Raw genomic sequence first — 15658 nt, 5'->3', positions numbered from 1 at the left:
CTATATTAGAGTATATCAATTTTTGATGTTTTCAACTAGATTCCTCGACGAAGTCCATTCAGTTATCGACAATCAGCCAAACAGCACTTACGCTACTTAATCGTACCTTGCGGAGGCTCTGAGATAAACGCAAAAATCAAAACAAATGGCACGGAGGTTGGGAATGTGCAGAGCATTTATCAGCCCACATATATAAAAGTGCCAGAAGTGCACCCAGATCAGAGATACGTAATACGGTTCTCACCCAGTAATGTTGACGAGATGTTAAGAGCGAGTAAAGTTGGGGTGAGTTCACATAGTATATTTTGTTTCCATTAGTTAACATGGATGGAATTGAATAGATTGATATATGGGTTGGGTATGGACATAGTTAGGTGAAGGAAAGTACGAAAGAGAACCAGGTTTTTTGGTAATATGACTAGATAATGGATGATTGCGTTTTTTTTAGTGAAGCTAGCCTAGATCAAGTAAGAGAAAACAAGTCACTTTAGTAGAATAGATTATTTGGGCACAAATTGGTGGGTATATTAGGATAGGAATAGAGATGAACATTACGGAAGTTGAGTTACTGTTAAAGTACAAATTGGAAATAGACGCATTTGTGCTTTTAGTTTCCCTTGATTATATGTGTACTGTTTTTCCGTTAAGAACATATTATATTGCGACCTGCAGAATATTTTAACTAATATATATGAGGTTTATATGAGAAGAATATTTAAATAAATTCAATTTAGATCATATATTTATGTTAATCTTCAAATATCAACTAAGTGGTTTTCAAGACGGATCAGATCCACTGGAAGGAATTTATCATTTTTATATTAGATTTGAATTTATTCCATAATAATTTGTTTCTTTACTTCAAGCTTGCTGTCACCACAAGTGATGTTTTCACGTATCTGCCAGAGTTGCCCCATAATATGACGGTATTTGAAGCACGCACGCGCTGCAATTCAACTACAATTGCGTGGTACAGTTCACCGGAAATACGAACAATGAGGTAAGCAAAACATAACTTGGTATATACACTCTACGAAACACTCTACGTTCACAATGTAAGTATTAGACAATTAAGTACATAATTAATACATAATATGTCATAATCGTGACTCAAATCGTCAATGTGAGTATCAACTTTTTTTGATTTGAAATTTATGGTATCGATGTTGAAGATATGTGATTTCAACAATACAGTGCTAAAGCTTCATCTGACCTTTTGTAGCTTTTTTGCTTTCTGCAATATTATTCTTGTTTAGGATACTGCTTATGTGAAGAGTCCTCAAACTCTCAATGCTTTGAAAATGAACTTTTGTCAAGTGATGACCAAGATATTACCGGCCATATACCGATATTGTATTTTACATCAAATGGCAAGATCCAACCAGCATATTTAAATGAAAGTTTTTCAATCGCAAGTCACTATCACTATCACTTTTGAAACCACAATCTGAATATGATGTTGATCTGGTGTTTATATCCAATTTAGCGAAACTGTGATTGAAATGTTTAAGTACAGATAGGGTCTGCGAATATCAGAAATGTTATTTTATTTTAAATTTTATACATAATATCTTCTAATAGTTTTATGTAATGCCATCACTAAGTAAAATATCTTATCTTTTTGTAGTTACTGCATTATTGTCTTTCATTTCCCACAAAACAATCGTTTACCAATAGACCATACGGATTATTGCATGGACTTTGGCAAACGTGTAAAGCACCACAGATATTTCTATTTAGTTACATGCAACGAAAAGGAAAAGAAGTAAGTTAACAATTTTTTCACTATAGCAATTTTTTCTACAATATGTAAAAAACTTCTAGCCCACCAATGATAGAGTCATATACGATCAGAAATCTAGAACCCGGTGAAAACTACTTAATCTATGTTACAGCCAACTTAAGTGACGGTAAACCGCTACCTTATCAATCGCTTAAAGTAAAAATGGGATCGAACTGCGATGATGAACTTTTGGATTCCTCAGAGTCATACTACGAAAATATTTCAATTACTGAAAATCGCAGAGCTACACTATCTGAACTCAGAGCCAAATCTTCAATAGCAGCATAAATGTGGTCGGTGGAACAATTAATATGAGCTCCGCATATATTCACAACAAGCTTGCCATAGTCTTAAGTGCATTTTATTATAAAAACTCTGTATAAAAGTAATATTTCCTCTAAATAACAAAACCCTTCGAGCTTCTGATGCTTCATATTTAACAAAAATTATTGCAGCATTTTGTGCGCGCAAAATTGCTGGCGCGCAGCTAAAACAGTTTAAATTCCTTGTTATTTTATTTAAAATGTTTTCGTATTAACATTAATTACAAATCATTAATTATTTAAGATTCAGTCTTAAGTCAATTTTGCTTTAATTTATGTATAAATTTTCGTATTTGTAGTTGTATTTATAATAATTTGAATTTGTGTGTCTGACGTGTGTGTGTTACGTAGTCTCAGTGCTGAAATAGCTTTAAATTTATTATAAAACTTCTTTTTTGTTCAAATTAGAGTTTAGTTTTTAGCTAGTTTAGATTTTTTATTTTAGATATATGAAAACTTATGAAATTTTTTTCTTTAATAAGCCAAATATGAGCTTAAAATGTGGGCCTACAAATTTGTCAATTTAAGGTTACTAACAACTCGACAATAAAGTGTTCGTATTTTGCTATACTTGATTAAATAAATTATTAAATAAGTCAACAAAATATTTATTAAAGCATTTAACTGTATAACGAAAACTTGTGTTTTACAAGAATTACAAGAATTAATAACAATAAATTTAATATATATTACAAATGCAATGATGCGATAAAATTTAAATTTATTCAAAAATTTCCATGTTTCCAGTAAAAGAAAATTCGATAAAAATTTTATTCTGCGGTAATATGAAATAAATATTCAAAATATGTAATATAAAATCGAGTTTTTAATTTTGCAAGTACTTTAAGTAAGTAACAAACTCGTAATATACTATATTATACAATAATATATAACAAAGTAATAAAAATTAAAGATGTAGTCATATTTTAAATAGCTAGATAATGTGACTAATGCCTTCAAGATATTTTTTATGCTCTACATATAATCTTATATGTCAGTTATCTTTCTAACTTCAATTAAACTTTTTAACATTTTCATTTCGGTGGCAAGGATCCTGACGCCAGATCCAAAGTAGATTCCATTTCTTTTTCCTACCCAGAATTACTTTATCAACATTGTAGTTTCGTATATAATACAAATTTTTATTTTTTAAAGCTTCCAATATAATTAAATTTTATTAAAAAAAGGGTTTCCTTTGTTATAGTAAAAAGACAACTGCAATGGTTTGAAGGAAATCTGAATTGATCGAAATTTTGTAGTGCTTACCCTTCTGTTCATCCAAGAGACGCACTTTTTATTTATATATTAACATATGGCTAACGCAAATTATTGCAAACGAATATTTACAAAATAATTCAAATGTTATTTATTTAACTGTCAATCAAACACTATTTAATTTCAACATACAGTATTGATAAACCGAAATAAATAAAATATAATGAATATTATTTTTTATTTGGCCAAAACCGAATGGAATGCCTTTACTTTGGCTTTAAATATTAGTATAAAAATTTTTCCTTTACTTTTACCGATTTATAGAGAAATTCGTGTTGCAAATGAGTTGCAATTCTATAATGAAAGCATTAAAATTCACTCAATCACGCGTCGACAAATGCAGTGCGAAAAAATCACTTTGGAAATCATCAATTTTATTCGCACGCCTAAGGTTATGCTACGATTCTCGTGCATGAAACAATTTGACTAATTTGCACAATAATTAAATGAAATTCACGCAAAACCGCGTACACCTACGAACTACACTTACAACCACTGTATGTGTGTGTGTACACTTACACCGTGTGTGTGTTAACGGAACAAATTACTAACAGCAATACACCAACACACCAATACACACACACACTGGTTTATGCAAATGGAGCCGTCATTTTGTGTGATTACGCCATTTTTAATGAAAATATGAACGCCGTTATTAGCGCCGTTGGTGTGTTGTTTTTGCAACTAATTTCGCCTGCACTGATTGCTGCAACATCTGTAATGCAATTAAAGCATTTGTTGCATGCGCTTTTGCAAATAGAAAGGCACTTGACGTCGGGAGGCGGGGGACCGGCAATCGGAATTGAAATCGAAATACGACTCCTGCATGCAAAAAGCTGTTTACTTTTGCACACAAAATTAAATTGCGTAAAATTCTATTAGGAATTTTGGCGCTATAATGCCGTCAAAGACTCGGAACCGTTCTTTTCTAAGGTTTGTAATTGCACCATATCCAGGTCACTGATGTTTTTAATTAAATTAATTGCAACAAAGTGTTAAATATTCTTTAAATATCCTTTGAGTTCAGATTTTTGAGAAGCAACATTGTTGTGAAGTTCTCCAGTGGAAGTGCTTTTAGGTTTCAAGCCTTTTTGTTTGATTTTATTTATACTAAGAATATTGTTTTAATATTTTTGATATATTATTTCGATTATTAAGCTTCTTATCACTCCAACTAAAATATTTAAAAGATCTTTTCATATCCAGACTTTCAAATCAATACAGCATTTCATGATCTGAAGTCCCATCTACTTTTTTCTATAGTTTTCATATTTGCATATTTGCTGCATTTATTCAAAATTCTAATGCAATTTCCTTATTGTTCTGTCTTTTAAGCGAAAACAAGTTTATATTTTGTTAGAGAAATATAAAAAAATCGAATCATGGGAAGTTAGATACAGACATTGGTTGTCAAACAACGTCCAATAAATTGAGTTTCTTATAATGAAGTTTAATGCAATGTTTGTAACGATTAGTTCATTTTTCAAGTATATGGAGTATTTGATAATTGCAATATCGTTGCTTCAAGTTTTGTGACCGCATAGAGTATTGTGATTATTTGGGAGCCATAAGTTTTTCATTTATTTATTTTTTTACTCTTTGACCTCTTCAAAGTAATTGGGAGATTCGGCAATGAAAGCTTTTCAAACGAAGTGGGTCTTTGCATCTCCCTTCGATTGTCTGACCACTGCAGATAGAGGTATGGGTTATACTAAGCAGCATAGTAGATCCTGAGCCATACAGTCTCTCACATAAGTCTCACAATAATTACGGACAGTCAAGCTGCAATTAAATCTCTGATCGATTTTAAAACTGCCTCCTTTGTAGTTCCACAATACCGAAATTCTCTTAATGAGTTGCATGATCTTCCCGGTATCCAACTCACATGGATACCTCGACACAAATATATCTCGGCCAACGAACTTATGATTGCAGGCATGTTGCTCTCCGATATTTCAGATTCCCTCATGTTGGTATTCCTTTTGCAATGGTTAAACCGGCAATCAAACATATATATATTGGGTTAGCAAGAAAAGCTTGGGTAGATGAAGTTTCTTGTCAGATCATATCAGTCAATCGTTTAAACTAAAACGGAACTAATTTATGTGATTATATATTTTAAAGGTATGCATGTAGATTGATTTACCCTCCAATGCCTTTCGTCGAGGTTGTGGCTCTGCGGATGAAAAGGAAGTTATACTTCCCCTTATGTTTTAGTTTACACCATTGGCAAGAAGAATATTCGACATTTTTAAGACTCCTTTTGTATATCACCTGACAAAGCTGTCATCTTTTAAAATGAATGTCATAGATAAATTTATACACCTGTCAGACTGATTTTCTTTTATTTTAATTTAATACTTTACTTTTGAAACTTACTTGTGTCTTTTCAAAAGGAAGCTCTTCGTGCATCGGCTGTTTGTGACAACTACTTTAAAGTAATTCTACCACCGTGGCTTATACTAATGTTTAAGTAAACTTTGATGCATTAAGCTGTCACTTCAACCTAAACTAACTTTTTTTGTTCTACAATTTGTGTAATAAGGAGAGAGAATATACAAATTAATAGGAAAAATTATATTTTTGTAAAATTGAACGATGAGTTTTTAACTTTCTGTAAGCATGTACAAGAGATTTCCTAACATATGTACATTAATTAATATAATTTATATTGAAAACTAATCAAAATCCAATACTAAAAACAAGCGAAATTGAAAGATATGTTGCCCTGAAACTAATTAATAATGAATAACTAAACCGATGAATACAAGTTCGACAATCAAAATACAATAAGCAAAATGCGCAACAACAACAATTAAATTCATGAACTATTCTTCATTAGATAGCAGAACAAAACACACGAGTACTTACCCAGACTGCAGTCGAAGTAATTGAAGCAGCAGGAATATTTCCCCAACTGTTGCGATAAACTGCGGCTAATCTAATGTTAGCTTAATAATAACTGCGTTTGTTTACATGAAAACAAGCTGAAAATGATAAAAGCCCTGCTGAAGTGCTCAGCATGACAAATATCTGCAGAAATTTATTATGAAAAACATGAATTTTTCTATAAATTATTCCAAGGCATTCAAAATTAGTTCAGTCAGTTGGGAGCAGTTGTCTGAGAGTCATTCAAGGGTTAACGGTATCGGCGTCGTAGTACAAGTAAAAGGAAAAAATAAAAGCATAGTTTTTGGCTAATCGGAAAAGTTTACATCGCGAACAATTAATCCATTCAATTTACTGTTTTTCAAATATACATAAAATAATCAATCAAAGCATGAATTAATGATATTCATTATTAAAAGAGTAAAAGAATTGTGTGCGCCATAAATAATCATCAGTCGGATTGTAAGCATTTTCGTGTGCTTTTGAAACTAAATGGATTTTCTGCTGGAACACATGCTGCCTCACATTGAAGTACCAGACTTTCTGAACTTAACTAGTGGGGCACCCAAACTATCCATAAATGACAAGTCCACAAGTCCAAAGCCAGATTTTAACATAACCGAAAACCATTTAGTTACACTGTCAATGACTCAGCGTAATGCTTTTCTGACGATTCTGGCTGTGCTGTTCATTTTGTCGCTTTGTGGAAACATCGGCACACTTTACGTCAATTTTCGAAGAAAAATTCGGCCTTTTTTCCGAGCTTGTATGATTTCTTTAGCTGTCAGCGATCTGCTGAGTACAGTTTTCTTCACGACAACTCATTTCACGCAAATAACTGCGAAGTACGTGCAACTATGGGTGAGCACTGATCGCATATACATTTGGGAGATTTTTAAAAATATTTTTAATAATTTTTTTAAGCGCCTTGGAGATATCATGTGTCAACTGACACCCTTCGTCACCACCACCGCCATTTTGGCCAGTAGCATGACACTTGTCGGCATTGCCTTGGATCGTTATTGCGCTGTTCTGAAGGCGGCCATTGGTCGTTGGAGACCCAGTGTTGTGTTTTGCGTCTCTTGTATTATTGCAATTTGGGTTGTGGCACTCGGTATAGCATGTCCGGTAGCATTTTTATACCATACCTACAGAATACTTATATTACCATCGAGAAGTTCGGACACCAGTATAAGAACAGCAAATGCTGAGATAACAACAATGGCATCAGCAATAAAAATGACAAGTTCAGCATTGAAATATACTTTCGGAATGGACTCTCCTAAACACATTGTGCTCGAAGAAGGCTTGTTGGTCAAAATGTGTCTGGTTTATAAGGCAAGTACATGACAATAATCAATAATTGAGTAGAAGTAGGTAAACGAAACCTGCTGCTATTAGACATTATTATTTAGGAATATATTAAATTGATTAAATATTCATCTATAAAATAGGATAATTCGTGTTAATTAAATAATTTTGACTGGTGTTTGAGAAACAGCTAAGCGTTATTGAGAAGTCTTTACTCTGCTATTATTAAACGCGCACGAATTATCAGTGCTCATCATTGTTATCAGTTGGTTGTTGAGGTTTATCTATAAGTGGTTACTTGTAAAAACGTATTAAATTCTCAAAAGTGATTTATATTTAGAATAGCCGGAAATTGGGGTTGTTGTCACACTTGCCGATAAGCATAGTTTCATTTAAATGAATGTTTCCACTCAAAACCTTTTCCAAAAAATACACAAATACTGCATTTGCCCCTGAAAAATGTTCGTTGATGGGCGAAAGACAAACCCACATTTTACATATTTTATACAATTTATAGCTTCATTATTAGACTTTAAATAATGTTTATCCTATTTAATTATGCTCCTCGTACTATAATTAACGTAATCATGTCTGTTTAAGTTCATCTCAACATCACTACTCATTCATCAATTGAACCTCTTCACTTATTAACTTATCTAATAATGCTTACATAAACCATGGAAAGTAATTATCAGGACATTTGTATGTCTTTCAAATATAAATCTCTAACTACAAAATGCCGACTATGTTCTCATCCTGTTGTAAGTATCTTAAACCTTTTAAGAAAAAATTTAGTGATATATGGACGTACTCTTAATGGAGACTTATATAGAATTTAGAGCTTGAAAAACTATTCAAAATTTTTGCAATCACAATAGAAGAGATGGCATCGGTTGAATTATTGAATGAATGATGACAATTTTAATTCTAGAAAATCATCAATGCGGATCCTGATCATAAAGTTCACTGAGGAATTATTGATTCGATAATTGAAAATGACCCTAAACTAGATATCGCTCCAAATTATTACGTTAAAATACTCGACCGGACGATATTATGATAGAAGATAATTATACTTTCATATTCATTAGTACGAAAGATATCTGGAGGGTGGAATATAGGTACCCATAATGCGTTTCACCTTAGTAGTAGTGAAAAAGACACTTGTTACGTAATAGTAACCACTGGACTTGGGTTTGTAGTTAATACAGACACAAAGAACTTTCCTCTCAAAAATATGCAGGTCTTCTACTATACCAATTTAACCATTAGTTCCATTATTTCAGATTTTAATAAAATACAATTTAAAGAATTTGAGAATTATTAAAAAAAGAAAGTAAAACCCAACCTTTAAATTAAGTTCGCATATCTGAAATTTAAAGCAAAATTTTATTAAATTTTAATTTTTCTTATATATCTTGTTTTGTTTTTAGAAAGACGTTGCTCTCTATTACGTCATTGTTTTCACGTTGATCTTTGTGCCTTGCATAGCCGCTTTCGTTTGGCTTAATTTGATAGTTGCGAAGAAAATTTGGATTCGTCGACATCCAACCTTTACACGCGCCCACAAGTATAAACTAAACAATAATAAGAAAACTTCCAAAAACAAATCGAAAGCACAAATACCTTCAAACCTGGAGATATCGGAAAACACTGCAGACTCCATTAAAGCACGTCCGACGACGCCAAATAAAAATTGCAACTGTCGCGTGTCGCATGCGGCCAGCTTAGCAATGCCGAGCAGCCTAGCTAATGGACCCGAAAAAATCACCCCGCAGACTAATGCGCCTACTTATAGTACCAAAAATAAAACTCGTGAGTCCCGACACATTCGCATGTTCACTATTATCCTTATAATGATGGGTATTTTCATGACCTTTCGCCTCCCTGCTTGGATCTTCCTAATTATGCGTATATACGGTGACTATGTCACAAAAGTAGATTGGATACTTTACTTCAGCTTCGGAATCATGAACTTGACAAGTTGTGTGTTAAATCCGCTCTTCTACACTTTTCTAGCGGAGACCATACAGTATTTCATGTTCTTCAAAACGAAGCTCATAGACGAGATGTGCGGCCTGCGGGCGTGTTGCAAGCGCTACAAGGAACGTAAAAGCGAGCAGGAGCAAAAAATCAAAGTTGTTTATAAGGAGAATGGTGGTGCAGAAGTGGTGCAAGTGGTTCCCGACACAACAACAAGCACTAAGTTTTTAGGAGATTGTTGTAAATGCGGTGGCATGAGAATTGCTCAGAGATATGTAAATCGCTCAGGAGTGCCTAAAGTTAAGCAGGCTATGCTGCTTGTACAAGACCCCAATACCAAAGCACTGTTTAACGAACAGGATGAAGGTGTAGTATGCAGTGATGCTAGTTTGGATGCAGAGGAGAGTAGCTGCGAAATTGTGGAAGAACCACAAATCGTTTACACCATTTACCCACACGTCTTGGGATCAGACGCTGTTGTTAATTCAGAAAAGCAAAATGGTTGAAATAAACTGCAAATGCTTTTATATAAATATAAATAAATGTGAAATATTAATAAAAATGTGTGATATGTAATTTAATCCTGTGGATAGAGTGCAGTCTGTACGTCACATGTTCATATAAAACCTTTTAGCGGTTTCTGGGTGGCTGTAGTGCATTTAGCCAGAGGCATCAAACGTTCTAAGTTGTGGATTTGGGATGTCAAATGGTTTAGATACTTGCATTTAAGCATTTTACTAAGTTAGTTTAATTTTGACAAAATTTTTTATTTATCATAAATGTTTTCTAAATTTGACACTTGTGGTATTTGCTGCTGTCGTCCTTGTTTGCGTGTCAGCAGAAATTATTTGAAATTCATAGTCGAGCAAATATTTTATGACAATTGCATCTAGTATCTAGAATCTAGTTTGCGAAAACCGCAAACACTACAGAGCAACAGTGCACAGCAAACTGCCAGAGCTACACTGGATGTTAACAAGCATTTTACATTATTTGTAAATGCGATAAAATAGTTTGTGTGGAACGGCATTGAAATGTGTGCAAATGTCAAAATTTTGATATTTTAACAAATTTTGTTTTGAGTTGTCCTCTGTTCCTGCAATTGTAATTGTATGCTGACAGCCTTTTGCACAAGTACAGTCTTCTCCAGCTAAACGAAACAATGCAGTCGAAATGAAAATTCCACCTAATGAATAGTTTCCAGCTTCGAGAACTAAACTTCCTTGCCGAATATCGAAAATAAACATAGAAAGATATGGATATAAAAGTCGATCTTCAGCGAGCAATTAACTAAACAAACAAATTAACGGTTGAATATAAGAATGACAAGATCACGCCCTGAGTTCATTTTTAAAACCCTGAAGTTTATTGTGTTGAGTGTTGTCCCAAGGTAGAGTTAATGAGTGATATATATCATCTGAAAATTATATATAACAAATTGACCAATTAAAACCCACAAACATCGCAATTATTCTTTCCAAACAGTGCTTAAGTCTTTTAATAGACTTGTATTAACTTATAATAGAAACTTTTCATTTGTATAGCCATTTTTAGTATTTTTTTTTTTTTGAGTCTGATCGTTTTCATTTTGAACATTTAACATTTTTATTGCGGCAGTTGGAAGGCCTCTAAAGCTACAGTTTGAGACTTGTGTCCACTAAAACCACCTCTTAGGAACGTGTTAAGAAGATTTCAGCCAACAGACTGTAAAAGACTTCTAGCTGAAATCTCATTCTGACAATCAGTTCCTTACTAGGGAGCTTAGTATGCCTTTGAAGTTTATCTATTGTCATTATCAAATAAAAACGGTTTTGATCACCACTTCAACCCCATTAAGAGTAAAAATATTGGTCCAAGTTCAGTGAGATTTTAAGTATACGACACTAAATTATTCTACGTTTAACCGTAATTCTCCGAATAGTGCAATTTAAGTTTGAAATGTCCGAAATGTCGCGATACTGAGACAGTCGGCATTGGATGTGTGACGTTTAGGAATTCGAATTTCTACTGTCTGGGTTTGTAGCGCTGAAAACTAGTGTAGCAGGAAAACTTTTTTAGATTGCAAGGATATTATAAAAGTTTGACAAGTGCAAATTGTAATTTTCCATCCAAAAATAAAAACAAGTAAAAAAAATATTTTAAAATACAACAAACTTTATTGGTTAAATTCTCAATTATTTTGCAATAATTTTGAAATTCATCTCCCGAATTTGTTGTTTTGATTTTGTAACTAAAAATTCCCAAAAAGGATAAAAGAAATAACTAAAGTTTGAATTAACTTCGATTCAATTCCGCTTTAAATATTTATAATTTTATATCGCACATTATTTGGAAATTTTATCTAAATTTCACCTGAAAAAATAATATAGCCAATAAAATTATTTACGCGACGTGGAAATATTTACCCTGAGTTTATTTTAAGATATTTTGTTACGATTCCATAGCGCCATCTGCAGTATTAGCACAGGTCAGACTCCAGGGACTAAAGTTTGTATATAAATAAAAATTCTGTGTTAGTAAACTAGGATCGAATATGTATTTCTGTTTACATGATCTGATACCTTACATATAGTCAATTAGCTATTAAATATATACCTATAATTTTATATATAAGTTAACACCTACGTCTTCCAAATCCGTCCCTGTGCTTAGTTTCATTAACGGAGTAATCATGCGATATTATTCGAACGCATGATTACTACCAAACGGGACATCATCTTGTTTGTCTGGAAAAGTCCTGTCTGGCTTTGATAGCTCTTAACTTCACAAAACTGAGCACGTTCACTTTTACTTGGGCTACAAAGCGGACCACACGTTCATAATTAAATCAGTTTGCAAATAAAATATTGACTGTTATAAATATATACACATGTATATGTTTTTATAAATAGTTCTAATTAGCAGGAACTTCTCCATAGGATGCAGAAAATTATCCAGCATATCAGTACCAATGCAATGAAACTTTTAATGGAGTTAAAGATCGGTATTGAAACACGTATTTACTTATTGTATTACAAATTGAACATTTACCTCTATAATTACTAATAATATAGAGTAAAAAATTTCATCCAAAAGTGAAGAAATCAGATCTGAAGAAAATTACTCAAAATAATCTTATCAATAAAAAAATTAAACTTCGAGTGAGTGTTAAAGCTTATTAAAGCAATAAACCAAGTTTCGCTCAAAAGTTTTAATGATACGAACGAATATTTTACAAACAGGGTTGCCAACCATATTGTAGTTCTTAAATCTCTTAACATAAGTCCAGCAAATGGCTGGCATAAGCAGAATTAGTTGATATAAACGTAGGCAACATAGAATACGAAGAAGATATGACACATACAACGAAACAATATAAAAACATAAATAAGTGTAAATTAGATTACCGATCAGTTTGTACACAAAAAAAAATTTTCCAATAATGTAATGTCGAATCAAATGTATATTCGATTGTTAAAAAATTTTATTTTAATTTTATTTTATATTTAATGAAACGTATAGTAGTGGACATATAGTAACGGAATAGTGGAAATAAGTGGAGAGTTCAAATGAGAGTTCACAATAATTCGCTTATTGCGTTTGTAACATTTTCTTCTCTACTGGTCGAAGTGTGTGGCCAGTATATAACTATTAACCTAGATAGAAAAAATTTATTGTTGTTTTGCATATATTTCAGCCAGTATGGGTCAGCAACTTGTTGTTTTTGCCACATTTGCGAGTCACCAAAAACGCCTATAATTAAGCATATCTATTCATAGTTATTGTAACTATATATAATTTTTTATTATAACTAAAACTATTATTATTTATTATTAGGCCTTTTCTCAAGTATGGCAAGTATGGCTCGCAAGTATGGCAAAACCTAACCTATATTGGCTTCGCGAGCTTTGGTATCACTGTTGCAATCTGCCAAGTGTTATGTTTTGACATATAACAAAAATAGCATAATGTAAGCAAATTACATTGTGTATAAAAATAAATAATTAATATAAATTGAAAATTAAATTCAAAATTAAACACTGAAATTTTTTTTTTTTCCAATTTTCATATTTAAGAAATTTTTGAATTTTGTTTGAATTTTTATTTACATATAATTTTTGACATAAGATTGCAATATTCATTAGAATTTCTAATGAAGGTTCACAATAATTCGCTTATTGCGTTGGTAAACTTTTTGTTTTACTGGCCGATGTGCTTGGCCAGCATACCTATACCGAGGCCGAGGTAGAGAAAATAGTTTTTATTGTTTTGCGTGCATTTCGGCCAGTATAGGCCAGCATAGGCCAGTGACTTGCTGTTTTTTGCCATTCTTGCGAGTCATCGAAAAGGCCTATTATTAAACACAACTCGAAAGTTTACTAACTAGTGGTATCTAGCATATGCACTTTTAATATTTAGAAGACAAATGAAGATTAACCACAACTAAATACAGCAATAGTTGTTGTTTATATTCTTTATGTAAAATTTGTAATTTTAAAGCCCGATGTCTTCAGAACTAAGTTATTTCTTATATATCGCTGCGAGAAAAATTGCGGAGAGTGGAAAGACTTAGTCATGCCATATATTTAAATAAAATTATTATTTACAATTAATTTGAATTATTATTTGTTATTAATTTCAGTATTATACTTAATTTAAAAGTATTAATTTAACATATAAATTAACAGCATGATAAGATCACAATTCAATTTTAACAAAAAACAAACTAACATCTCAACATTTTGTGTAATATTTGTGTAATCGCTTGAGAAAGAGTGCCAGCTTCTCTTAATGCAAAAACAGCCACAATTTGAAAATCTTTATCAGTTGATCGCGGCAACTCAGCGAGAGTGGTTGGATTTGTTTTTGTTTTCGTTCGTGTGGTCTGAATTGACAGTTGAGAAGTAATAACGGTGCCCGTTGTATTTTGTTTAATTATAAAGAAAAATTTCAAAAAGTGGCAAAAAAAATTTATAGAAAGAAATAAAATAGTTTTGTTTCTATTGAATTCATAAATTAAATATTGTATATTTGAAGTAAAGCAAATAATTGCTTAATCAATTTAAAATAAGAGCAAAAGTAAAAGAATTCAAGTGTGGAAAAAGAAGAAATGCAAAATCAAAGTTGCGCATAGTGAAAATAAAAAGAAATCGCACTTAAATTGTTTTTGTTTTGATACCAGAAAAAAATATTGACTTGATTTAGGCAATCAAAAATATTAATATTATTACATTTATTCTTTTTTGTAATAACAATAACTGAAGGTAAATTTGATTTCATAAATAAATTATTTTATATATTTTGAAAGAAATTTTGATTTCATTAAAATTTTCACTTAATTATTAGCCCATCTCCCATCTCCTCAGCTGTCTTCGAGAATTATGTTGCAAAATTGCTGCTTTTTTCCCCTCATTATTTCTTATGCTGTTGCTGTTTTGTTGTTGTTTTTGTTGCTGTTGCTGCTGCTTTATTTCGTTTACATGCCATGCACACACATGATTTTATGTCATGTGTATTTGTTGCTTTTATTTTCTTCGAAATTATTTCACTTTTTTACCGTTATAAGTTCGTCACTCGAGTAAACGCATTATTTGGCGTACTTGTTTATTTTTTTTTATTTTTGTGCTTGGTTTTGTCGACCGTTACTCGGTCTGTTCGTGTGTGTTTGTTGTTGTTGTGTTGTTGTTGGCGTATTCGTTTCTTTGCTTTACAGTTTATCTGCACATGCGTAACAGCTGAGTAGGAATGAATACGGTCAGTGTTGCCATTTTATTCAGTATAAACAGAATGAAATGCGATTGTTTTTGTATTTTTGTATTTCTGCTTAAATATTCAATATTAAAAAACTTTAAAAATAAACTTGGGCATACGTGCCTTAATTACTGAATTTTAATATAAAAATGTGCATTAATTGAGATTCTTCCTTACTCTGACAAAAAAAAATCAAACGTTTTAATATCGTTGGCCCAGTTACGAATTTTGTATAAATTTATACGTTCACAAAATAAACTGAATGTTGGTAGAGAGGTAAAGTGACAAAGGAACGAAGAAAGCAGCGCAATAGTGTTTCTTTATTACGTGATGTTCAACAAAGAAATCGTTGAAAGTGACTAAA

The 15658-nt window shown here is 32.1% G+C and overlaps 3 protein-coding genes across 6 annotated transcripts in view; all 3 read left to right on the top strand.

The window, feature by feature from the left end:
* Positions 1 to 2303, top strand: part of LOC119681324 — a 36243-nt gene extending 33940 nt beyond the window's left edge. For both annotated transcript variants that reach the window (XM_038094483.1, XM_038094484.1), the window contains 4 exons: positions 40 to 285; positions 867 to 1000; positions 1628 to 1765; positions 1825 to 2303. In XM_038094483.1, the coding sequence (XP_037950411.1) occupies positions 40 to 285; positions 867 to 1000; positions 1628 to 1765; positions 1825 to 2071 (765 nt within the window). In that variant the 3' untranslated portion in view covers positions 2072 to 2303. The remainder of the gene's footprint in view (positions 1 to 39; positions 286 to 866; positions 1001 to 1627; positions 1766 to 1824) is intronic.
* Positions 2304 to 6762: 4459 nt separating this feature from the next.
* LOC119683139 lies at positions 6763 to 10070 on the top strand. The gene is made up of 3 exons (XM_038096750.1): positions 6763 to 7131; positions 7195 to 7608; positions 9015 to 10070. The coding sequence occupies exons 1-3, from the start codon at positions 6763 to 6765 to the stop codon at positions 10068 to 10070; spliced, it is 1839 nt and encodes a 612-aa protein (XP_037952678.1).
* Positions 10071 to 14769: 4699 nt separating this feature from the next.
* Positions 14770 to 15658, top strand: part of LOC119678594 (sphingomyelin phosphodiesterase) — a 29202-nt gene continuing 28313 nt past the window's right edge. For 2 of the 3 annotated variants that reach the window (XM_038090517.1, XM_038090518.1), the window contains exon 1: positions 14770 to 14807. The gene's annotated coding sequence lies outside the window, so the exon portion shown is untranslated. The remainder of the gene's footprint in view (positions 14808 to 15658) is intronic. The other variant, XM_038090516.1, reaches the window with a different exon arrangement.

The sequence above is a fragment of the Teleopsis dalmanni genome, chromosome 2 (assembly GCF_002237135.1).
Source record: "Teleopsis dalmanni isolate 2A chromosome 2, ASM223713v2, whole genome shotgun sequence".
NCBI lineage: Eukaryota > Metazoa > Arthropoda > Insecta > Diptera > Diopsidae > Teleopsis > Teleopsis dalmanni.
This window is presented reverse-complemented; position numbering and strand designations above follow the sequence as displayed.

Coding starts and splice junctions, on each gene's coding strand:
- LOC119683139 (XM_038096750.1), top strand. CDS start 6,763: ATGGATTTTCTGCTGGAACACATGCTGCCTCACATTGAAGTACCAGAC. Junction 7,132..7,194: donor CGAAGTACGTGCAACTATGG/GTGAGCACTGAT, acceptor AATTTTTTTAAG/CGCCTTGGAGATATCATGTG. Junction 7,609..9,014: donor AAATGTGTCTGGTTTATAAG/GCAAGTACATGA, acceptor TTTTGTTTTTAG/AAAGACGTTGCTCTCTATTA.